This window comes from Dipodomys ordii, unplaced genomic scaffold (assembly GCF_000151885.1).
Source record: "Dipodomys ordii isolate 6190 unplaced genomic scaffold, Dord_2.0 Scaffold164, whole genome shotgun sequence".
NCBI lineage: Eukaryota > Metazoa > Chordata > Mammalia > Rodentia > Heteromyidae > Dipodomys > Dipodomys ordii.
Genome location: NW_012267380.1, coordinates 3413082 through 3439795, shown reverse-complemented (window position 1 = coordinate 3439795; position 26714 = coordinate 3413082). Strand labels below are relative to the sequence as shown.

At 39.5% G+C, this 26714-nt stretch overlaps 1 protein-coding gene across 1 annotated transcript in view; it reads right to left on the bottom strand.

Annotated features, from left to right (window-relative positions):
• The window catches only part of LOC105998471 (contactin-associated protein-like 3), a gene marked incomplete at its 3' end in the record, with an annotated part of 148775 nt that overhangs the window by 6782 nt on the left and 115279 nt on the right, over window positions 1-26714 (bottom strand). The window contains exons 15-23 of the mRNA XM_013033181.1: window positions 24883-25010; window positions 19753-19923; window positions 18309-18527; window positions 15290-15529; window positions 13737-13967; window positions 11663-11796; window positions 9788-9875; window positions 4742-4957; window positions 4218-4290 (exon numbers count right to left, since the gene is read on the bottom strand). Of these exons, the coding sequence (XP_012888635.1) occupies window positions 4218-4290; window positions 4742-4957; window positions 9788-9875; window positions 11663-11796; window positions 13737-13967; window positions 15290-15529; window positions 18309-18527; window positions 19753-19923; window positions 24883-25010 (1500 nt within the window). The remainder of the gene's footprint in view (window positions 1-4217; window positions 4291-4741; window positions 4958-9787; window positions 9876-11662; window positions 11797-13736; window positions 13968-15289; window positions 15530-18308; window positions 18528-19752; window positions 19924-24882; window positions 25011-26714) is intronic.

The window sequence follows — 26714 nt, the reverse complement described above, 5'->3', positions numbered from 1 at the left end:
ATAAGGATTCAAATGGTTTTTCTTTCTATTGTTTCTAACATATTTATAAGATGATTTCTTTGTTGCTTTGTATGTCCCTCCCCCATGGTATAACCCCTGTTTTCACTGTATTTGATGTTGGTATAATTTGTGGAGGGAAGGGCAAAAACAAATCGTTTAAATAGGGATACACATGGACCGATTTTCAAAAAAAGAACTTTACAACTTTGGCTGGGGGTGGGGGGTGGGGGTTAGGAAGGGAGGACCGGAGGGAAGGGGGGGTGGGAGGGAAGATGGGAAGGGAGGAGAAGGGGAAACAAAGGAGGAGGCAACAATGCTTGATAAGAAATGTACTCATTATCTTGCCGTTGTAATTGTAACCCCTCTGTACGGTATTTTCACAATAAAAAAAAGGTTGTTGTATAAACACTTGAATAAAATATTACTTTGATGCTGCTATTCTATTGAATTACAATTATTTGATATAGATGGCATTCACCCGTATGTGGCCCGATATCTTCCTACTAGGGTCCATACCTTATTTCACCCTTTTGTTTATAGGACAGAGATTAGTAGTTGTACTTGATGATATGCATAATATGTCACTATGTGACAAAGTTGGGGGCAACTGTCTTGCTAGTCAAAGCCAGCAGCCAGTTTACAGATTCTAGGTACTATCATCGAGGTACTAACTCAACATCAGCTAACAAAACACCAGATCTCTACCAATGACCAGCACCTAAGGAGAAGTGGACAACACATCCCTGAAGTAAACAACACATCCATGCATCCTTGGCTGACTCTTGCCTTGCAGCCTATAAGAGCTCAAGCACAGTATAGTAACCTATAGAAACTGTAAGAGAATGTGACTGGTGTTAGTCTAAGTGGGTAGTAATTTGCCATGAAGCAATAAGTAGCTAATATGCCAAACTATGAAGAACATTTTCTGCTGGAAACGTTTATCTTCTGTTGTTATTGTTTTTTTTTCCTTTTATGGTATGGGTTTGAGCTCAGGCTATGCACTTATTAGCAAGCACTGTAGCACTGGAGTCATGCTTCCAACCCTTATAACTAGGATTATAAGCAGGAGCCACCGCCACTGGCTTGCTTCAGCTACTTTTATAGAGAGTTCTAAGGGCTTTGCATTAGAATTATTTTATATAAGTTCAAAGACTGGTAAATATGCTAACAATAATCAAGCTATTTGATGACAATTGCTTTCAACGTTACAGGAGCGCAGTAGTACATCCCTACATTCATATATGTGACTGGATGCTTTTAACTCTGGCTCACTTTGTTGTTTTGTTTATTGGCTTTATGTGGTTTAATGAAGTCCTAAAATATTGAATCTTCACTCACCATGTACAAAGTCTGAGATTATTTGAATGGGGGCCTGACCCATTCCATAACCTCCTGTGACTGTGTTTCTGACAGATTTTCACTCCTGTCTTTCAGTCTGTCTGAATGACCTCTCTACCCATCCACTGTGCTCCTTAAGAGCTTGGGTTTACCAGGTTTTACTTTTTCTAGTGTAGCTACTCCTTTAGCTATCTTTCCTTTTGCAAGAAAAAAATGTCATATAAAATACAGCATCCAGGGAAATTTGTCAGTTGAGATAATTTTTTTTATAGATTGAATATTTTACATGTAGATAGATTTGGTGAGTTAAAGAAAGGGCTGAAAATTCTACATGAGCACCACCCTGGAAGTCAATATACTCTACCCAGCCATGCCTGATCAAAGGCAGATACAAGAGAACTGGAGAGACTGGTACACTCAGCTGGTTATGTCCTGAGATGTTCTGAATTCTACTTATCTATTCTATCTATGAGGAACCAAGTAAGGATCCTCAGGGGACTCACTACTGTGACTCCTTTCCTTTGAAATCTGGCTAATACTATTCACCAAGAACTCAAAATTCAAAGACCAGATCTTTTGTGCCATGATCAGTTTGACTATTAACTCTGATGTCTTCAATAAGAAATTAGCAACTATACAATTTTATTTTCCAGAAAAAGCAGTGCTTTATTGTGGGTAGGAATTTGTTATTATTATTATCTTTACGTAATTGTACAAAGGAGTTATTTAACAAAGAAATTTATGGATATATTGCATCTTGATGAGTGCTACCCCTTTCAGCATTCTTATCTATGAGATTTCATAACTATGACTTGCATTTTATTTTGAAAATACTGACCTCATTTATGTTAAATTAGTTTTGCATTATAATGAACACTTCTGCTAAAAAATAAAATGATTTGAGATCACCACCTAAAATTTGATGATGATGATGACGATGATGATGATGATGATGATGATGATTAGTCACTTTTAGAGCTTGAACCCAAGACTTGATGCTGCCCCTGCTCAAAGCTAGCATCCTAACACTTTTAGCCACAGCTCCATTTCCAGTTTTCTGATGGTTAATTAGAGATAAAAAGTCTCACAGATTTTCCTGCCAGGCTAGCTTGAACTGTGATCCTCAGATCTCAACTTCCTGAGTAGCTAGGAGTATGAGCTTAAGCCACCAGTGCCAGCATTCACTTATCTTTTAGCTAAGTCATAAGTTATATTTATGAGGTCTTTGTTATTCTTGGAATTGCAAAACAGAGGTCTCATTAAATATGTCCTGCATACTTAACTCATTGCAAAATTAAAAGTAGTTGATAGAAAAGGTGAAAATATTTAATGATTTGCGCTGACACTGTAAAGGTCTGAATTCTCTCCATTCTCTCTGACATCCACATGGATTCACATAAAAGTAATATTTATAGTGTGTGGGTGAGGTATATAGCCCTGCATCTGAATGCTGGGGTTTCAGGAGGTGCCACACAACTCTGAATTATCATCTCATTTGAGAAAGCAAATGGCTCACAGTCACCACTGTCTGCAATAATTAAAGCAAGAGACTGTAAAATATTAGCCCTCTTGGGGAAAATGGTCCCTTCCCTTTGTTTTCTCTCTTTATGAAACAGCACACAGAACCCTTACCCTTTGTTCTCTCTTGGTACCTGACTGCACGTGGCCCTCCTTAGAAGTTCTTGCCCAGCACCTGTAACCCAGGTAAGTGGTGCACCTGAGTCAGTGGGAGGTTCCCCGACCCCTGCGTTCACGTCCACATTCACTATGGTCACACTCTTTCTCATCTTCCCCTGTATAATCTCTCTCTGCCATTAGTTCCCATTCTGCATCTATATCTGGTGCCAGCTAGAGGTTTGGTTCTCCAGTAGTCTCTCTGCCTGATCCAAGGGATGGTCTCCTTTCAGAAACCGTTATATATACACCTTTGAATGAGAAGGGAGAATGTCATGTCATATTTGCTTTCTGAGTCAACCTGGGTAAATTCTGACTCAAGCACCATATTGTATACACAATCAGGATAGTATTTGATGTTCTTACACTTGTACTTCTTCAATTTGAAAAAGTCCCTTCACCCCAAAACATTTTAATTTGGTGTTAAAGTAAAATATGCTGAGAGAAGCATGTAGACTAAATGTGTGTGTGTGTGTGTGTGTGTGTGTGTGTGTGTGTGTGTGTGTGTGTGTGCCCTTGTCCTGAGGCTTGAACTCGGAGCCTGGGTTCTGTCCCTGAGCTTTTGTGCTCAAGGCTAGCTCTCTACCACTTGAGCCGCAGCTCTACTTTCAGCTTTTGTAGTTCTTAACTGGAAATAAGAATCTCTAGGACATTCCTGGCTGGCTGGCTTTGAAACATAACCTTCAATTTTATTCCTCCTAAATAGCCAGGATTACAGGTGTGAGCCACTGACATCAGTTGACTACATGTATTTTAAAACATAAAAATCTGAATCCTGTTTCAGGCTGTGGAAAACTACTTGCCAACTCAGTATTATGCACAAAGAACCACAAAACACTTTTTTTGGGTGGGGGGTGTTGTTAGCATGGTTCCATTTGTCTCCAAAAGCAAAAATACATCCAGCCAAGAACTAAAAGATTTGTTTTTTCTCCAAGCAGGAGATCTACAGATTTTTAAGCATATGTAAGATCTCTTAAGGAACCACGGGGAACATTTTAAATGAAAAACTTGTCAATATTCTTTAGTTTGGCTGCTGTTCTTTTGAGAGTGTGTTGGGGTAACACTTCCATTTACTCAATTGTTGCTTAAGGAGTGGGACCCCTTAAATTAAGTTAAACATCAAGGAATTTGCAATGGTTGACTTTGACCTTACTAATCTGCAATGACTCTTTATAGATATCTTTCATTTTATGCTAACACCATACTTTACCTCCGATGGCAGAAGAATCCCTCTATTTGCATTAACTAAGGGTTCTCCCTCATTGTTTGAGCCAGAACCTACAGTAGGAAAAGGGAGAAAGAGAAGTGTACTGAAGAAATTTCCAAGGATTGGAAGAACCCAGAATGCAGTGTGAATTGAGTGTGAAAAGAGAACAAAGGAAGAGAGAGAGGAAGGAAAAAAGGAAGGAAGAGAGGAAGGCAGGAAGGGAGGAAGAAAGAAAGGGAGGAAGGGAGGGAGGGAAGGAAGGAAGGAGGGAGGGAGGGAAGATAGAAGGAAGTAAGAAACAAAAAGAAAATAAAGAGAATAAAGGAAAGAGAAAGAATGGAAAGGAAAAGAAAAGAGGGAGCAAGAAAGAGAGAAAGTCACAAAGGAAAGAAGGAAGGAAAGAAGAAAGAAAGAAAGAGAGAGAGGAAGGAAGGAAGGAAGGAAGGAAGGAAGGAAGGAAGGAAGGAAGGAAGGAAGGAAGGAAGGAAGAAACCAGATAATGAGCAGGCAAGGGCCACGCACCTGCACCCTCTGTGAAGCTGGGCATAAGTTCCCACGCTGATCCCTCCATGCAGCTATTGGCAGCAATGACTGAGCCAAGGATGGTGACTTGGGCAGCTCCTCCTGGGCGCAGAGCTGCCTTCAGTGGAGTAGCACCACCAAAGCTCACAGCTGAGAGGCAGCCAGTGAAGCCACGCGTTGCTGCCAGCTGTGTGTCTGTGTCAACCCCTGGGAGCTCTGCTGGCAAAAGGTGGGGGGACAGCAATCAGGACCATGGAGGTGCTGTGGAGCTGAATAGACCTGATATCAAGTCCAAACACCCTGAGTTCCTTGTCTCCTCATCCTTAAGGAAAGGCCCAGAGCCAGGGAGGCCTCAGTGACAGATTGGAAAGTAACTTTGGCCAAGGTACCAAACCCTTCCCAGATGCATCCAGGAGATGAAAACAAGGGAGTTCCTAGGACACTTTGATTTTCAAGTGATCATCATTTCAATGCGTTGTTTCAGGGGTTTAAAGCCAGTGATCTTGGCAAAACAAAATGCCTCTTTGAGGGCAGTAGCCCTCTTGGAAATTTCCTTTGTTCAATTCTATAGGTTTTAACCAGATGCTGGTGGCTCACTCATGTAATCCTAGTTATCTAGAAGGCTGAGATCTGAGGATCAGAGATGGAAGCCAGCCTAGGCAGGAAAGCCTGTAACACTCTTATCTCCAAGTAACTACCAAAAAGCCATTTATACATCTGTGACTCAAGTAGGAGAGTGCTAGCCTTGAGAAAATAAAAAAAAAAATCCTCAGGGACAGCACCCTATCTAAATTAACTTTATTTAATTATCATACAATCTATTTTATTGAATTGACTTTAACTTTATTGAAATTAACAACTATTTTGATTAATTTAAAAATTAGATCAATTAATTGGACTATAATAATTTTAATTAAATTAATTGGTTTTAAATGAATGTTCCTGTAGATACCAGGGCTTCAAATCAAAACTTTGCACTCATGCTGAGCTTTCTTGCTCAGCTGGTGCTCTATCAGTTGAACCACACCTCCAGCTTTTGCTGATGAAGTCTCCCAGACCTTTAAGCTAGATTGGCCTTGAACCAAGGTTGTCTAGGTCTCACCCTCTTGAATAGCTACAGTTACAAGCATGAACCACTAGGTGCCCCACTCAATTCTGTTGGTTTTGGCAATCTGGCTGGCTGTTCATAACTCAGAAGTACGACCCAAACATTGGATCATCCTTTCTTCTTTACCTGGTGGCCTCTGTTTCCTTTTCCACATTCTCTGAATTGTCCTGTCCCCACCCTAGGATCCTATCTTTACCCCCAAACAACAAAGTTAGTTAATTATTACAAGACTCAAGAGAAGAGACACTAGAGACCTAACACAAGAGACAAAGCATCCCTTTATTATTGATTTCAGTGATGATGATATTTGCCTTTCCTTGTGCTCAATGGGTATAAAATCTAAACAACAGATGCTGGAGGGGATGTTGACAGAAGCGAACCTTACTTCATTGTTGGTGGGAGTGTAAACCTGTTCAACCACTTTGGAAAGTAGTATGGAGGTTCCTCAAAAGAGTCCACATAGAGCTCCCCTATGACCCAAAAATCCCACTTTTGGGCATTTACCCAAATGTTTGCAAACAAGACCACACTAAAGCTACCAGCACAACTATGTTTATTGCAGCATTATTTACCATAGCTAAGATATGGAACCAACCCAGATGCCCCTCAGTAGATGAATGGATCAAGAAAATGTGGTATGTAGACACAATGGAATTCTATGCCTCCATCAAAAAGAATGGCATTGCGCCATGTGTTTGGAAATGGAAAGACTTGGAAAAAATTATATTAAGTGAAGTAAGCCAGACCCAAAGAAACATAGGTCCCATGGTTTCCCTTATTTGCAATAACTAGTGTATGTCTGAGACAAGCAGAAACAGTCAGATAAGTTGATGTTAGGTGAAATGAACCCCAAGATAAGGATTCAAATGGTTTTTCTTTCTATTGTTTCTAACATATTTATAAGATGATTTCTTTGTTGCTTTGTATGTCCCTCCCCCATGGTATAACCCCTGTTTTCACTGTATTTGATGTTGGTATAATTTGTGGAGGGAAGGGCAAAAACAAATCGTTTAAATAGGGATACACATGGACCGATTTTCAAAAAAAGAACTTTACAACTTTGGCTGGGGGTGGGGGGTGGGGGTTAGGAAGGGAGGACCGGAGGGAAGGGGGGGTGGGAGGGAAGATGGGAAGGGAGGAGAAGGGGAAACAAAGGAGGAGGCAACAATGCTTGATAAGAAATGTACTCATTATCTTGCCCATGTAATTGTAACCCCTCTGTACAGCATTTTCACAATAAAAAAATAATAAAAATTTAAAAAAAGAAAAACTTCTCTTGAAATCCCCAATGAACCAGGATGGGACATTTACTCTAAAGTATGAATGGTTTTATTCAAGAGGAAGATGGGATGTGAAAAAGAATTAGAAAGGTTTAGCATTCAGGGGCTCTGACATGGAGCTGGGGAATCTCAAGGGGACTGAATAAGCAAGTCTCTGTCACAACATTGAGTACAGTTAATGAGTCAAATGCAACAAACATGATCAGTAATAAGGCTGTTGTCATGGAAGAGACTGACAAAGATTGTTCACATAAGATTTTAGGAAGTTTTCATATGGTTTAGTAATGATCGTTCTTCTAATAAATACTTATATAAGCTAGTTAGTTTGATTTAGCCATTCCACAATGTGTATGAACTTTAAAACATAATTTAACTGAATTAGTATATTTTTTGTCTATAGCAAACTTAAGTAAGGAGGCTACGGTCTGAGGATCATGGTTCAAAGTCAGACTGAGCAGAATAGCCAAGAGTAGAACTGTGACTCAAGTGGTGTAGCACTAGCTTCGAGCAAAAGAAATTTGGAGATAGTGCCCAGGCCATGAGTTGAAGCCCCAGTACCATCACACACACACACACACACACTGAAAATCTTGGTCATAATTTAGGACAAAGCTCTTTTAAAAGGTAATAACTCCCTCTTTACACTATTTGTTGGTCTATTTTAGTACATATTAGTGGAATGAATAGCAACCCATCTCTAAATGTGAACACGTGTCAAAGCTTGTTTAAACACATAATACCATCATTTTTATAATGATTTTTCCAACTCATTCTTTCACCAGAATTTTACATACATATATATTATTTATTTTGAAATTCAAAATGTAATGCTTTAAAACACATTTATGTTGTGTGATGTTCAAATTTGGGTAAATATAAACAGCTGATCAAAAAATTTGAATGAAAAAATGGAATTGTTTTCTATAACTACTAAGAAATAACACAATCTAAGACTATCTCTTTGTTGCTTTGTATGTCCCTCCCCCAGAGTATAACCCCTGCTTTCACTATATTTGATGTCAGTATAACTTGTGGAGGAGAAGGGGAAAAAGCGGTTGTTTAAGGATACAGGTGGACCTGATGCAACAACGAGAAGTATAAGTTGTCATGTCCAAAACGAGCTTTACAACGTCGGTGGGGGGGGGGAGAAGGGTTGGGATTGGAGGGGAGGGGGGAGGCTAGGAAGGGATGTGAAGGGTAAACCAAAGGAGGAGGCTGCAATGCTTGGTAAGAAATGTACGCATTATCCTGCCCATGTAATTGTAACCCCTCTGTACAGCATGTTCACAAATAAAAAATAAATAAATAAATTTTAAAAAAAAGAAATAACACAATCAGAACAGAAGCAATCTGTGTCTGTGTGTGTGTGTGTGTGTGTGTGTGTGTGTGTGTGTGTGTGTGTGCTGGTACTAGGATTTGAACTCAAGGCTGGTCCTGGGTTAATTAGAGATAAGAGTTTCATGGACTTGTCCCAGTTGGCTTGAACACTGATCCTCAGATCTCAGCCTCCCGAACAGCTAGGACTACAAAGGTGAGCCACCATCATTCAGCTTCAGAAGCAATCCTAAACATATCAAAAACATGAAAAGTTGTGCTAGCTTTTGATTTAAGATTTATGTTTGTAGGTGAAGATGAAATAAATTCTTATTGTTTTAATTAACTGAATTGTTCTGGCCTATAAAGTTCTTCACTAAATTTCAAGTTTAATTCTTACAGCTCCTGTGGCATGCTTTTGAATATATCATTCATGAATAACAACATTAACATCTTCAACTCTATGGTTTGTCCTCTACAATTAACTGGTATGAAATTTAAAGTTTATATGATAACACATATTATTCTACGTTAATACTTATATCCCCATCATATAATGTATCTGTTTCTATTATCTACTGTCCCTTCTTTCAAAGACATTAAATTTAACACCAAATTATCTCTAAACACAGTCCTTTGTCAACTTTATTTATGAAGGGAAACTTCCTACCTGGTGGTATGAAGGTTTATGAACATCGCTTATTCTCCTGTAAGACACTGGAAGTGACAGAGTGGAGAACTCTGTGTGTCTGTCTGTGTGTGTGTGTGTGTGTGTGTGTGTGTGTTTTCTTACTATGTTTGTCCCTATGCCTGGAAAAAAGTTTGTGATTTAAAAAACAAATACATATTCACAAATACTAATTGTAAGAATATATGGAATTCAGGGTGGTAATATTTGTTTATTTATTTTTGCAGGTACTAGGCCTTGAACTCAGGGAGTTCACACTCTTGCTCAGCTTTTTCACTCATGGCTGGCACTATACTACTTGAACCATATCTCCACTTCTGGCTTTTTGCTGGTTTTTCAGATATAAGAATCTTGTAGATTTGTCTACTCAGAGTGTTTCTGAGCATGTATTCTTTTTTTAACTTTTTTTTACTGAGCCTGTATTCTTATATCCCAGCCTTCTTAGTAGCTAGGATTACAGAAGTCACATCATATGTCAAAGTGGTGATATTTTTTAAATATTGTATGAAATAACCAAATTAAGACAACCAACCGACCAACATTCAGTATCAGCGCTTTCAGTGACTATAATCGAGATGGTATCTCAAAAGAACAGAGCCTAATTTTCCTGAGGCTGTATATGAGCATGTCTCATGTAGAAACACTCTTCCACTTACCTGAAATTGTCCCCAACACAAGGCATCTGACAGCACTGAATTCTGTCCCTGATGATAGGATGGCTTGTTTCCTTGCATACTGGTCAACCTTTTAAATGGTCCACAGGAAGCAGACATCAAAATGTGAGCAATTTTGATGGGAAGAGTATTGAAATCCAAGAAAAATGAATAAAGATAAACCATATGTTAGTGCTATCAGAAAGAATTAAAAAACAGCTTCCAGAAAGAGATGATATTATTCTCCATAAATAATATCTTCAGTTATTCAAATTCTGTTTCCCCCCATTATCTATCTGTTTCCTCTATTTTTCTTCAAAGTTTATTTATGACTAGTATAATACACAAAGAAATACAACAAGTTACTTAAAATCAAATGGTATTTTTGAATAGTTAATGCATTTCTAAAAATATACCTCAGTTAAAGCAAGGTCTTGATTTTTTTTTCTCTCATGTAGGCAATGCTATAGCCTTTGTTTTTTTTTAATCCAGTAGGAATGGACTCCCCATAGAAATAGTGCCACTAGTTACCACAGTAAACTAGACACTTCCCTGCATGTAAAATAAAGCCAGTGAGGAGAGGTTAGTATTTTAGGACAGAACTGGGTATTGAACTTGGGGATGTGCTCACTAGGCATTGGCTCTATCTTTTGAGTCACCTACCCAATCCTGAGGTTGGTATTTTAAATGGTCAGATATTAGTAATAATTTTGACAATCTGATTGCTACCAAAACACCTTGATTACAAGTTATGTCTCATCAAATGGAAAAACAGTGCTGACTATGTATCTCTATTATTAAGGTGTAGTATCTTAAATATGTTACTTTTAGTTAAAGCTGTCATCACTGAACTGCTGTCTTGCCACGCTGACCCCAGTAGAGTCTGCTTAGCATGGGAAACCATCTATCAGACCATGATAGGGGCTTCAGAGACCTATCTCTGAGTTTTGGGACTTCACCGAAGTCTACCTCAGAGAATGGGGCTTTACAAAAACCTATCTCCAAGTTTTGGGACTTCACCGAAGTCTACCTCGGAGAATAGGGCTTCTAAGAGGCCTACTCCTGGGAAAAGGCTGGCAAAACCCCTGGAAAAGATGTGTTTCTGCCTTTCTTTCCCTCATAAGAGTGCCTATTAATCTCTTACTGCTTCTACTGCTTTGTGTACTTGCTCATTGTCAGCATTCCCTTATACAAAGCTCTTTCTGAAGAGTGTTGACGACTCCAATATCTGATGAGTGTCCTATAAATATGACTAACTCACCAGAGTTAAGTGCTACCCTGAAACCCCTCTTATGGAGTTTAGTAGACAAGTTATAAGTAAATATAAAAGTATTGGGGGTGTCACAAAGTCACTTCAGCAGAAGGAATTGTTTGTAAGGGACTTATTAGAAGCTGTAGGCTCAGTTAGAACAGAAAGAATGTATGGCAATTGCTGAGGCAATTATTTAGGAGAAAGAATTTCCTGCTATTTACTAAGAGAATTGCCAGATCCAGGTCTCCTTGAGGTTTACTATTAAAGAAGAGACAGGAAAAAATCTTATGGGAAAAGTTAAGGCCTCTATAAAGATAGGTAATGGTTAATTGGTGACAAACATCAAAACCCCGAACCCATTGTATTCCTTAGAGATAAGCCGAAGACAAATGACCAGCTGCTGACCACCCAAGAATGAAGCCATGCAGCAAGATTGTGTAAACTTTTGCCCTCTCTCATGGTGACTTCTGTTATAAAAGTTTGCTATCCCCTGCATTAAATAGCATTCAGCATCCACTCCTCTTGTGTGTGAGTTGTCTGTTTGTCATCTCCCCATCCTATTCCAGGTTCCTCCCCTAGGTGTCCTCCGTCGTCCCGACAGAACCCGGTCCGCGGCACTGTCTCACCTCTACAAGGATCACAGATGCTGCTCTGTGAATCTTCAAGCGGTGAAGCTGCCCATCAGCCAGATTTTTAAAATCAAAGTCCAACACATCAGGCTCTTTGTGTCTATCCAGCTTGTACCTTACCTGCAAACTTCCTGAAAAAGAAGTAAATGGCCTTTTAAATAAAAACAGAACTTTATAAAAATCTGTCAGAACCAGTGATTTTTTGACCAACTGACAGATAAAAGTTAGGTATACTGAAGCATATTAAACCAAGTGAGAACCTGGCTGTGACCACTCTATTGTAGGCCTAGGCTGCAAGTCTCTGAGGCCCAGCTGCAAGGCCAGGAAAGGATTTAGAGGTTGGAAGACAGAACTGGACCCTGTGAAGGTCAAACCATCTAGGCAAGACAAATGTAGATCTGTTGAACATTTAAAAAGCTTGAGATCTTGGATAAGGGTTCTCTGCCCTCACTTATAGTCAACCCCCTCACCCTTCATACTAAACAGATTCCATAAAAACCTTGACTCCTCCTGCCCCCAACACAGTCTCCAAGCCTGAGGGAAGGCTCTGCTCAATAAACAGTGTTCCTCAATAAATAGTCCTAGCCTGATGGAGTCTGGCCTGTTTCCTTCCTTTCTCCTCCATTTTCCTAACAAACTGACACTTACTTTTGCTGCAATGATCATTTAGGAGCTCTTCTAGGGAAAAGTTCTGAATCCATTTCAAAAATTAGAACCAGCCAGGTGCTGGTGACCCATGCCTGTTATCCTAGTTACTCTAGAGGCTGAGATCTGAGGATCAAGGTTTGAAGCCAGCCCAGGCAGACAAGCCTTGAGACTCTAATACTCCAATGAGCCACCAAAAACCTAGAAGCAGAGCTGTGGCTCACATAACCTTGAGGGAAGAAGCTAAGGGACAGTGACCAGGCATTAGTTCAAACCCCACTACTGGTGGAAGTGGTGGAAGGGGGAGCTAGGACCAAATCAGTTACAACAGGAACAAGCATCTTCTAAGTTCTCTGATTTTCTTTAACTGAATGCAAGAGATATCAACTGACCCATGCCTCTAACCCTAGTTTCTATAATTTCTTTTAAACTGATTTATTTTAATGCACTATAAATGTACTGATAGCATTTATAAAATGAATCATATGATTCATTCACTAGGATTTTCCCCCCAATTTTCTGTCAGAACTCCATAATGGGGAAAAAGAAACATGTGGTTTGTCACCTTCACCTCTCTCAGTCCACACAGAGCACATCCCTTCAAGCTGCCTGAAGCAGGCCCAGTTTCCCCCAGAACCCTGAAACCAGGTCATGTATGCAAGCTTGGAAAGCCCTCTGTCCCTGAGATTTTTAGTCAATCTACCACGTGAAACACAGCTCCCTTTCCAGGTTTGTCCTGGCTAATTGTATGGACTTTGCTATAATCCTGGGCTAGCTTCCAACCTTGATATTCAGATCTCAGCCTTCTGAGTAGCTACGATTACAAGGGTTAGCCACTGTCACTCAGCTGAATCATTGATTTTTTTTTTGTTTTTGTTAGTCATGGGGCTTGAACTCAGGGTCTGGGAAATGTCCCTAAGCTTTTCACTCAAGGCTAGTGCTCTACCACTTTGAACCATACCTCTGCTTCCAGTTTTCTGGTAGTTAATTGGAGGTAATAATCTCATGGACTTTCCTGCCTAGGCTGGCATCAAACTACAATCCTCAGATTTCAGCCTTCTGGATGGGGAGATGGGAAGGGGAAACAAAGGAGGAGGCAACAATGCTTGATAAGAAATGTACTCATTACCTTGCCCATTTAATTGTAACCCCTGTGCATGGTATTTTCACAATAAAAAATTTAAATTTTTTTGAAAAAAATAAAAATAAAAAAAGATCTCAGCCTCTTGAGTAGCTAGGGTTACAGGCATGAACCACTGGTGCCCAACTAATCACTGGCTTTTTTAGCATTAATGGAAAATAGCCCAACCCCAGTAAAATGCACACTGTGGGCCCATTGCTGACTGTCCTGGTTGGTTTCCTGGCCACAGCACCATGGTCATAGTTTTCTGATTCAGCTTGTGGATGTAACACTGAGGTCACTCACCATCAGGAGTGAGGACAACTGTAAGATGTTCCTCAAAGAAAGAGCTCACATAGAGCAGTAAACTGGGCGCCCCTGTGGTTCGGAAGCTCAGCGTGGCTATTTCTCTGGTCAGCTTGAGCTCTTCATGAGATGACTCTACTAAGGAACTGGAGCTGTTATTGAAGGTGTTATTGTCATGTTCTTGAAAATTGTAGATCACTGACGAACCGGCTCCAAAGTATGCAGAAACCTCTGGACAACCCACATTTTTGTTAAGTTAGCATGGTCTAAGTGTAAAACATTTGTGTGATGCATATTTGGAAAAATTCTAGTCTTTAATATTCTAAAAGAGAAAATAGTAATGGCATTTTGGCTATTTTATGCTGCTTTACATTTTAAGACAAAAATGAAAATACTGGTTATTTGATATATCAAATAAATATTAGATATAGATAACTAGGTCCCCATAGTCCTAGAACTCAGAATTTCTAACAATGAGCATGTTATTGTTAATGTCACAAAAATATTTCAGCTTTGATTCACATACAATTAATTTTCGAATTTAAATATGCAATTTGAGGCCACTGCTCTCCTCCAGGCATTGCCCTGGAGAAAGCAGATAAGACCTATCAGTGCTGATAGAAGTAGCCACGGGCTTCTCAAAAATAGATTCATATGTCCTTCCCAAATCTTTACATGAATTTAGGACAGAAATAATTGGATTTCAACTCATCATGTAGAATTTTCTTTTCTTCATAGCATCAAATAAATGCCAGAATCATGTCTATGTAAGATGCAACCTAAAAGATGCTTTGGTTGGGCCCTGTGAATTAAGTTAAAGCTAAATATTCACCCTTACCCATCCCTCTTTGCATTTGTGGCATTAGATCTGAGCTATTTCCTGGGCAAGCAGCTAGTGACAAAAGGCAAACTGTCCCTCAAACAAGCAATGCCTTATTATTATCTTAAAAGAAAACAGTCGTGGGCTGGGAAGGTGGCTCAGTGATAGAGTACTTGCCTTGCATGCATGAGGCCCTGGGTTCAATTCCTCAGCAACATAAAAGCAGAAAAAGTCAGAAGTGGTGCTGTGGCTCAAGTGATAGAGTGCTAGCCTTGAGCTGAAGAGCTGAGGGACAGTGCGTAGGCCCAGAGTTCATGCCCTACGACTGACAAAAACAACAACAACAACAACAAAAAACAGCCCAAAGTGTTCCTGTTCTATTCCAGGAGTAAAGCAATAAGAACTTTTCCACAACTCCTCTACAAAGACTGAACTAATGGTCAAGCAGGCCACAGCTGTTCAAGTGCACTGTTTTAACTATGCGTAACTTTCACTCTTGTCTCTGATTCTCCCTTTTAACCTGAATCCGAGGTCTGTATCATGGAAGACAGCTGAAGACGTACTGAAGTACAGTCTTCCCATTCCACCATGCAAGAAACTCCTAAGCCCATGTCTCTTTATTTGGTACATAGGGAGAGTAGCCAGACCTGACTTGGGACTCCTGGACTTTGAGCCTGGGGTCTGAAATCCAGTTTCATCTACACTTCCTTTAGGAGCTCTCAGCTATACTCACCTTGCGAGCAGAAGGGTCCTTCGAAGGCAGAGGAGGCACAGTCACACTGGATCCCTGCGTGTTTTTCTAGGCATCTTCCCCCATTATGGCACAGATGGCCATAGCTGCTGCAGTGGCCTGCGCACCCCGGCTCCACACCTGGCGTCACTGTGGCTCTTTCTTCCAGGTCCAGGGCCACCCCATTCAGCCGCAGGCTCCGGATACAGCCCAGGAAACCCCTCTGCCTACTGGCAGTTCCCCCTACAAGGGAAGCACTGCTAGTGGCTCATGTTCCCCAAGTGCTCTCAGGATTTCACTGCCCTGTCCACCTGAGACCTTGTAGATATCAGAACCTATGATACTTTCAAAAAGTACTCTGAAACAGTGCACATTTGTCAATATAGGTTGTGACAAAATGTTGACAACTGTCAAATGGGCCAGACATGGTGGAACACACCAGTAATCCTAGTACTCAGGAGGAAAAGGCAGGGGAACACAAGTTAGGGGCCAGATAAGGCTACATAGTGAGATGCTATCACAATACATACATACATACATACACACACACATACATACATACATACAGAATGTAACAGCATTAAATAAAATATTAACAAAAATGTGTTCTTAAAGTTGAACTTAGTAAATATACTCAAAACATTTCTAGCTATATTTTAAATGTTTTTATACTTTTTCTTTGTAAAGAACAAATTAAAAATCACTGATACCTTTGTGTTTTTATTTCTACCCATGTGAGCCTAAGACAACAGTTCTCAACCATGGGGACACTGCTGTATTTAGGAAAATGTGTTGAAAACCACAGATTTGGGCTCATCCAGGGATTCAAAGATTTGGAGCACAGACTCCAAAATCAGAATTTTCAACTAGTCTCTCAGGTTTTAGAAACTTTACCCAATAGGAATGCTAATACTAAGGCAGATTTCCATACCAACTTTGCTCCTAGAAACCCCACTCATTTATTCTCAGGATTATAAATAAGAAAATAAAACTATTTCAATTGAACAGAGGTTTGATGATCTAAACTGAAGTTTAGATCAGAGTAAGAGCTAGCTGCACTTGAAGCCATGGGCCATTCACCTATGCACACATGAATTCATTCCAGAGTTCTTTTGCATTATGGCATCTTTAGGCTAAGCAGACCATGAGCTAATTTGTGATTTATATTTTATTTCTGACTTGGACATCCTTTAAATATGTCAGAATGACCTAGTGAGAGCTAATTTTATTGACCTGCCTAGTTGCCAAATTAGAACCACATTAGAATCAAATAACGTGAAAAGTAAGGCAGCAAAACAAAACATTTTTTTCATCTGGGGACCAAACACAGTACTAAAACAACAAATAATTTAAAAGGAAGACATCTATTACCAAGAATGGTGATGTGTGTGTGTGTGTGTGTGTGTGTGTGAGAGAGAGAGAGAGAGAGAGAGAGAGAGAGAGAGAGAGAGTATGTTGGTCTTCAGGACCCTGAGCTCTGTCCCTGAATTTCTTTTTGCTCAAGGTTAGCACTCTACCAGTTGAGCTACAGCTCTACTTCTGACTTTCTTAAGTAGTTTAGTGAAGGTAAGAGTTTCATGGGATTTCTTGTCAGGACTGACTTTGAACTGCAATCTTCAGCTCTAAACCTTCTAAGTAGCTATAATTACCGGCATGAGCCACTGATGCCCAGCAGAATGGTGATTTTTAAAGAGTAGTTGGGAGAGCAAAGAAGCCAAACCCAGCTGTAAACACAGCAAATGTGAGCAGAGATGCCAGAAGCTGGACAGTGGACATCCTGACAGAGCCAAGCATAGTAGGCTGCATCTGCATGTGACCGGCTCTCCTCTTTCTGAGGGAGCACTGGAGGATTCTGCCGCAATTTAAGGCAAATCCACCAACTTCACTGAGGAGCATAATTGGAGAAATGCATACAAGAGGCTGTTAACATAAAACAGTTCCTGGTGAGTGGTAGCTGAAATTAATGTGAGTTGTCTTGGGCACTAAGGGCAAATTTGGAAACAGACTCAACGCAGGTATGGGTTTCTTTCCTCACTGGCTTTCTTTTGACAAGGGAAGTGATCTTTCTAAGGCTGCATTACATTGTTTTTCACCAATAAATTGGGTACTACAATGTCTGTGGAAAGAAGTAATAAATATTAAATATGGTGCCTCTTGTAAATGGTGCGGAGCAAGATAGATTAGGGAAAATGAAGCATGGTAAAGGGAAGGGATAGTAGGAGAAAAACAAAGATAGGAGCAACAATCCTCAACAAGAAATGTGTTCATTACCTTATTCATGTAACTGTAACCCCTCTGTACAGCATCTTTACAATAAAATAAAATTTTTAAAAGGCAACAAGGAATTCAGAAAACAACAGTGCATTTAGAAGCACTCTCTTCTTTGCTTCTAGATACACTGTTTCTGAATCTCAAGGATAAACATCTATTTTGAAGAATGCATTCTTTCTTGGAAGGGATGCCCAAACATACTGGTCAAAAGTTAAAGAGATAGTCACTCATAGGGATCCAGAACTCAAATAATAAAAGTGTAACACCAAATGCTTAGGAGTAAACATAAACACTTGCCTAGCATAACTTTAAGTCAGACCCTGACTTTATCATACATGTATGACATATATTAATATATAACATATATCATATATTAATGTCATATATATGATATATATTCCTATGTCAAAATGCACAGTGTGTCTCCTTTTGCACACCCACACGCTATCTGCTAGTGTGTCTCTGCCTTTCTGCTTTCCTACTTGCTGACTAACTCAATAAAGCACCACAACGTTTTCTTGCCATTGTGGCTTATCCAAAAATTTTTATTCTGTAATTGAAGTCAAGGGCCCTGAGTGGAGTGACTCTACTTCTAGAAGGAAACTTCACAAACCTTCATCTGGAACCTGTGACAAAGCCACAGTGGCCATCATCATTGCTTGCCATTGCTTCTGAGCTGCATTTTTTTTCTCAAGATCCCTTTCTGCTCTCAGTACAGCTCAGTGATAAACCAACAGTGATAAACACTTACCCACAAAGAGCTGGCTGCTGAGCTGCAAGCGGACAGGTCCGTCTGCTGGGGCAGGCTGCATCTTCTGAGGGAGCTGGTCTACTCGGAGTGTGGCTTCTTTCACATTTCTCTCGGCCCTCACATGGTGCCATCGGTTGTCATTAAGGGGAGTGGGTGACTGCAAGGTGACTTCACAAGGTCCATTCCCCACATCAAAGGAAAAGACTACTTCCTCAGGAGCTGGAAATGGAGAGCTGCTCCGTTAACTTTAGAGGGGAGAACATTTCATGCTGAGTGAACTGGAATGTGGCATCAGAGCCTGCTCATTAGGAAGAAGAGCATTATAGGAGAATGCTACTGGGGAGTTGGCTAGGAAGGCCAAATACATTTCTACTCTGGAGATGAAGAATTAAAACTAAACTTAGCGACATCCATCTTCAGTATTTACTGTTTGCCTCGTGAAGCTCTGAGAGATATTTGGACACACACGAAAACTAGTATGTTATCTGGCTTCATATGGACACGTGATTCTATTTAAAAGTTCAATTGTATATTTCAAATTTTATATTATTTTTGGTCAGTCATGGGTGGGACTTGAACTCTAGGCCTGAGTGCAGTTCCTGAGCTCTTCAGCTCGAGGCTAGTGCTCTACCACTTGAGCCACAGTGCCACTTCTGGCCTTTTCTGTTTATGTGGTGTTGAGAATCAAACCCAGGGCCTCATGCATGTGAGGAAAGCACTTTACCGCTGAGCCACCTTCCCAGCCCCAGTCCTATATCATTCAGAAACATGAAATTTTGACAGTCAGGAATTAAATTTCACATCATATATGCAACTTGTATATTCAACCAAATAATTTTCTAATTTAGTAAACAATTAGTAGTTTTATTAGTCTGTCTTATTTCCCTCTCTGCGTATAGAATTGAGGTAGCACTTAACTGGCATAGACTGGCCTGTCATGAACTTGTCTCACTCTCTATTTGCTGTGGTCAGATAAGTGTTCCTCTAAGGACTATGTTATAAAGGCTTGGTCCCCAGAGTGGAGCTACTGGGTGGTAGTGGAACCTTTGGGGGATATAGTAGATGGTAAGATCTTTAAGTCACTGGGAGGATGCTCATGAAGGAGACTTTTTTTCTCTGTTTTCTGACTGGTGAACACACACAGCCACCACCATGGGCCACTCCCCAGGTGTCAAAATATAGGGGGTTTCCTATATCTTGCAGTGGAAACTGCAGAGCCATAAACCAAAATAAACTTCTTAGAAGTCAATTGCCTCAGGTATTTTGTTTTCATGATGTAAAGTTAACTAACATACTATTGAAGGTGACAAAAATCACACAATTCTTGTATTAATGAAGGTAAGACTGATACGGAAGTACACAGTAAAATTATAAATAAGACTACTAAAGAGTTTATTGCTTATGACTGAATACCCCACAACTTTCCCCAGCATGGACAACTCACCATGCAGCTCCAGCCTGATGAAGTCTGTGATCCCCAGATTCTCTACAAACACCCCTGAGGAAGCTGTTGTCTTAAAAAAGAAGGACAGATCAGCACTGAGCTCCCCATGGAAGGTAGGAAAATGAAGATATGAAATCTCAGTATTGAAGGAGGCTGAATTCCAAAATGAATCTGTTTACAACCAAACAAAAAAAAGAGAGAAATGAGAAAAAATAAAACAAAGAGCAACTAGACTTCATATTTCTAGTATTTGTTTTCACTCTTAATGAATTACTTGTCTATGCAAGCCTTCTTTATGAGGTTCTTCTGAACATGTAGCCATGACATGAATGTTCAAATGATGACTCCTTTGATGATTAAGATTTTAGATATGTGTGCAGCTAAGTAGAGGATTAGTCACTATGGAAATGATATGTATTTTCAAAAAGTAGTTTAATTTTTAAGTTATAGAGTAAAAATGACTTCAGAAGTTATGAATCTTGACATATGCAATGGTTTGTGTAAACATTACAAAATTGGGAGAAAGAGAAGCTCCATCACCCCAGACTCTCCTTCTTGCTATCTCCCTAATTCATCCTCTAGTCCCAGCAATTCTCCCATTGCTATAGTTGCCTTTCTCTAAACATAAGGTAAGTGGTGTCATGCACCTTTTGAGGTTTGCATACATGTATCCACTTCTCACTACTAACCTTGTCATCTGACACACTACCCTGTCCACACTAGAAATCTTACGGCCTTGTTCCTGGCTCCAATAACTCTACACAGAGCTATCATAACCATTTCCATATAGGTTTTTACATGAACATAAATTTTCATTTGCTAAACAGCAGATACCCTAGAGCACAATTTCTGAATCCTATAGTAGCTATGTTTAACTACACAAAACTGTCGATCAGTTTTCTAGAGTGACTGGAGGATTTTTCACTTCTATCCATGATATACAAGAGACTCACTTGTTTTATACTTCCTTCACCACTTACTTTTCCTCTTGTGTGCTTTATTTCCTTCTCACTCCTTTTCCTCCCTTCCTTCTTTCCTCCCTCTCTCCCTCCCCCTCTCCCTCCTTTCCTTCCTTCCTTCCTTCCTTCTTGCTTTGTAGTGGTATCACATAGCAGTTTTAATTTGCCTCATGTCACAATTAATGTCATAGAATATCTGTTTATGTACTTCTGGGCCATTCTTATTTCTCTTTGATTGTTTTCTCAGTTGGAAAGAACTGCCATTTTTCCAATGCGATTTCTATCCATGAATACAGTGTGTCATTTATGTCATTTATGTTTTCTTGATTCTTTCCTTCAGCGTTTTATAGATTTTATACTTACAGATATTACACCAGTTATGTTACAACTCAGTAGTTTAAATATATGTATGCATGTACACACACGTGTGTGTGTGTGTGTGTGTGTGTGTGCGCGCGTGCGCGTGCATTTGGACTCCTTCTGTATAGGCAGACATATATACACTTGTGAACAAAGGTTTCTCATTTTCCAATCCATATTCATTTCATTGGAAATAAAATTTGTGTGTGTGTCTGAGTGTGTGTGTGTGTGTGTGTGTGTGTGTGTGTGCAAGTCCTGGGGCATGAACTCAGGGCCTGGGCACTGTCCCTGAGCTTTTTTGCTCAAGGCTAGTGCTCTACCACTTGAACCATAGCTCAATTTCTGATCTTTGCAATTAATTGGAGAAAAGATTCTCATGGACTTTTCTGCCCAGGGTGGCTTCAACAGCAATCCTCAAAACTCAGCCACAGGAGTAGCTAGGATTATAGGCATAAGCCACTAGTGCCAGCAAAACTACATTTTTTAATAGAATCTTTTCATTGGATGAAAATTTTTCATTCTATTCCTAGTTTGCTAAGAATTTTATTACAAATTTTACACTGAATTGGTTATCATAATCATTCAAATTATGATATTTAAATCAATTTTATATAGATAAGGCATTTGGCATGTAATTTTCAAAACCTTTGCTGATTGTCTATGTTAGAGAGAAAAAAGTATTGAATTTTATCTTTATACATACAAGTCTGTTACTCCATTCTTTTTTCTGCCAATATTATACACATATTTATTCTGACATTGTTATAACCATACAAACAAGATTATTTTCTCTTCTTGGTGTATGGATACATTGTCATTATGTAGTGTTCTCTGTCTATATCTATCTATCTCTATATATATATGCATATATATACATATTTTAGCTCCCTTTGCTCTGAAATAAAGATTTTAATACAGACTTATAATTCTTCCAGTTGTATTTGAGTTATTCTATTTTTGCCATTTTCAATAAATTTTTCTATGTCTATTTAATGTGAGTTGCTTATAAATAACACCTTGGTGATTTACCAAAAATCCCTGTTTGATCCATGCAGATTTTATTTTTCTGTGCTACCATTATGCCTACATCTAGATTAAATATTTCTGGTATTCTCTTTTAGTTTATGGTTATTTATCTGTTGACTTTCCATCATCACAACATATTTAATCACCTTTACAGTCTATGCTTAGAATCTGTCTTTTTGTTGTTGTTGTTGGTTGTGGGACCTGTATTCTGGACCTGGGTGCTGTCCCTGAGCTCTTGAGGTCAAGGCTGGCGCTCTACCACTTGAGCCACAGCACCACTTCCAGCTCATTCTGCTTATTTGGTGCCGAGAAATCAAACCTAGGGCCTCATGTAAGGCAAGCACTCTACCACTGAACCACCTTTCCAGCCCTAGAATCTGTCTTTTAAGTATTTCTGGTGGTATGTAAAAATCCCAGTAACATATACTCCCCTTTATCTCTTTCTATAGATATGGCTATGTATATTTCAGCTAAAAGCCTGTGAGATTTGTGCTTTGGTCCTGTACCAATACCCCCCTGCCTCCTGACCAGGTCTCACTGGGGCTGTCAGTGGGAGAGAGATAGGTACATGTGTTCTGTTCATTTATTCAGAAGCAGAACTGTGGTCCTCATTGTTATATCAGAAGGAGAGTGTGTATGTCCATGTGCTAATCAGTCAAGGTAAGATCAGCTGTTCTGCTGTATTTTGACTAACCACATACTATGGCTAAAAGTGCCAGCATTTCCTACTGAAGTGACATCTGGTTTAACACCCCCAGGAGGACTGTGGTTTCATAGTCCCCACTAGGAACAACCTGACTCAGAGGTCAGCATGGCCACCAAGGTTTTGGTGAACATTACACTTTGATTGCTCTTCTCTGAAGTCCGTGCCAGTGTAGGGATAGGGTCAGTGGACTGACATAGTAGAACTTCTATTGCCAAGTATGCTGAGTAGAGTGGGCAACAGCATTGGCCCACAGTCTAGTTCTAGTTCAGCACAACAAGTCAGACAAGATGGTAATGAAGCTGTGAGACACAGCCAGATTCTAGGTCTATTTTGGTTTTGTTTTCTGTTTCTTTGGTAGCACTCATGTTTTCACACTTGTTAACAAGTGTTCCACCACTTGAGCCAAATCTCCAGAGCCAGGTCTGCTTTTGGAGTTGAAGCCACAGCATTTGCTGATGAATTAAATATGAATTGTGAGATGGCAAGGAGGAAGGAAGGACAGAGTTGCCATGTACTGAATTGGAGAAGGTTGCTTTTGTGTATTTCTTTCATGTTTTTATCATTTGAGTTTGAAATGCCTAACAAAATATAAGTAGAAGTTTCTTATCCATTGGGCAATGAGCTTCCTCATTGATCTGGAAGTATAAATGTGGGGTCATTGGCCTTCAGGTGGTATTTGAAGCCGTAGCACTGATAAGGAGAGTGCCCAGGTGCCCATACCATCCTGCTAGCAAGAAGATGATGGGAAGAGATGGAATGGGATTTGTGACATAACAGCTGCAGAGGACAGAAGCAAATCTTGGGAGGAGTCCAGGGTTCCTAAATAATCAACAAGGAGAAAAACTGAGAACTAACCTTTGGATTTAGCAGCATCACAAAATCACATTCGTGGCCAGAAGAGAGAAGCTAGAGTTTTTTTTACAGGCAACAGAAGGAGGAATGTTTTTATTTTATTTTACATAAAGGAGTAGAATCATTAAAATTTCCTGTGTAAACACTCAGAATGTCTAGAAAGCATCTAATAATAGAAATACCTAATGGGTTATGCTCTCTCAATGTCCTCTGATTGGGGCATCTTAACACACAGCAACATGCTTTGTAATTAGTACATATTAGATCTATACAAATTGAATATTCCTTATTCAAATCTGAAATCTGAAGAGATCCAAAATTTGTAAACTTTCTGCGTCTTGAAAGGATACCATAAGTAGAAAATTCCATACCTGGCCTCATTTGGAAGGTTGTGGTCAAAATGCAAACACATTAAATCCATTGTATTAGACTATCTTCAGGCATATGTATACAGAATATGCGAACTATAAATGATTTGTAATACATATAAGGTCTTTTATATTTTGTATAAATTCATATAAATCTATAGGAATTTATAAATATATTTATGGAAATGAGTATATAAAATATATTTATGTAAATGAACTTAATGCTTGATTCCCATATCGGTGATTTTTCATAATGAATGTACAAATATTCTGAAGTCTGAAAACTATCTGAAGTTCAAAACATTCCTTCTTCAAATCACTAAAGATAAGGGTTACTTACCTATGCAAGCCAAATGATATTTCAGATCAAGCCTCTAGATATATACCTGTTGATATAGTTAACTACTATAGAAATGAGCCTTCACAGGGCTAGGAAGGTGGCTCAGTGGTAGAGTGCTTGCCCTGCATGCATGAGGCCCTGGGTTCGATTCCTTAGCACCACATAAGCAAAAAGAAAAAAGTCGAAAGTGGCGCTGTGGCTCAAGTGGTAGAGCACTAGCCTTGAGCTGAAGAGCTGAGGGACAGTGCCCAGGCCCAGAGTTCAGGCTCCATGACCGGACCCAAAAACAAAACAAAACAAAACAAAACAAAGAAATGAGCCTTCACCCAGAGGTAATATGAATTAGCTCACTTTTTTCTCAGTTGTAATTAAATACATTTCTTCTTTTCTAAGTTAACATATACCTAATGAAATATGAATTCCTCAGATGGCAATTTTACGAACCTGTGCAATTAAATTTCTCATGAAACACTGACACACATTCATTGGCATCAAGGGTGTTCTTCTTGCCATACTTACTGTCCCCTTGGCAGAGCAGAGGCCCCAAGGAATAAGCTGCTTCATAGTGTGGTCTGTCTGTGTCTGTCATCACAATCTGAGTGACCGGTAGGTGTTCCTTATGGGAAAGAACTACTGTGTCACTGGTCCTAGGAAACAAATATAGCTACCTTGATGTTATTCTGAATAAAAGATGATAAAGAGCCTTTTATCAATATTCAAGAAGAGGTCATCTAAATTTGTGAATTGCACACATAGTCACTGACTATATGAGCTCATCTGAGGACCCAAAGTCACTGCTTGTGCACCTGACCACTAAGAAGGAAGTGAACAGCTCCAGAAACATGCTCGCAAGTGCAGGTGTGAGATTACATTTTCAACGCATTTAAGTAGTTTATACTTGTAATTTTCATGAAACACTGACACATTCAAGTCTTACTTGCACATATGCAAGCCTCCATGCTTTGTACATGAAGGAGAAATTCACCTCAAAACAAAACAGAAAGAAACACGACTGACAAGATTTAGGGTTTTCAATTCTCAAAATTTTCTCATAGTCATCCCCTTATTCTTGTTTTCACTTCCTGCATTTTTGTGCCTCATGGTAATCCTTGTCTAAATATATTATTAGACAAGGGCCATAGTCATATAAATTTGATTACAGAATAATTTGTTTTATTTTGTACTGAGTTATTATCCATCTTTTCCTGTGTTTAATTTATTGACTTGGTCATGATCTGTGTGCATTGGAAAAATACTACCAGCAGAGATTGTTATTCTCTGCTGAAGATCTTGAAATTGATGTCTAAGGGATAGGGAGAATAGAAATGATTCTGTACAAAGGTTTTGGAAATTTCTGTTGTGGTTACTAGGCATTCACTTACATGTTGAGATCATAAATTTTAAAACAAATAACAAAGCACAGATTCAAAAACAAGGGGAAGACATGGTATAATGAACTTAAAATTAACAGGTGGGTAGTGCATTGGGCTTATTTTTCAATGACTATTACCACCTGCATTGCAGGGAAAAGTGGGGATCCTGGGATCCTGGGGCTTTAATTAAGGACTAGATGCTATTCTGAGCTTTTTTCCCCCTCAAGAATAGAACTCTACTTGAGCCAAAACTCCACTTTTTGTGGGTAATTGGAGATAAGAATCTCACAGACTTTCCTGCCCAAGCTGACCTCAAACTGCAACCATCATACTTCACCCTCCTGAGTATCTGGGATTACAGGCATGAGCCACCAGTGCCCAGCAAAACTATTAAGTCTAAATTTCTAACAACTGCAAAGTCACCACTTAATCTAGTATATACAGGCTGAAGCATATGAAAATGGAGCTTTCATTGCCAAGCCTGGTGGTGTGAGCCTGTCACCCTCACTAGTTGGGAGACAAAGATAAGAGGATCACAGTCTAAGGCTGGCCTGGCCAAAAAACCCAAGCCCACATCTGAAAAAAAAACAGTTAAAACTAAAAGGACTTAGAATGCAATTTTAAGTGGTAGACTACCTGCCTAGCAAGTAGGAGATCCTAAGCTCAAAAAACAGTACCACCAATAAATAGAAAGGAAGAAAAATGTAGCTTTCACAAGGAAAAAGAAAAGAATTAACAATTTAATATGGTTCAACCTGAAACTTTAAAATGACAAATCAAAATAAGTAGTTAAAGCCAGGCGCCGGTGGCTCACACCTATAATCCTAGCTACTCAGGAAGCTGAGATCTGAGGATCGTGATTCAAAACTAGCCCAGGCAGGAAAGTCCGTGAGACTCTTATCTCCAATAAACCACTCGAAAACTGGAAGTGGCGCTGTGGCTCAAGCGGTAGAGCACTCGCCTTGAGCTGAAGAGCAC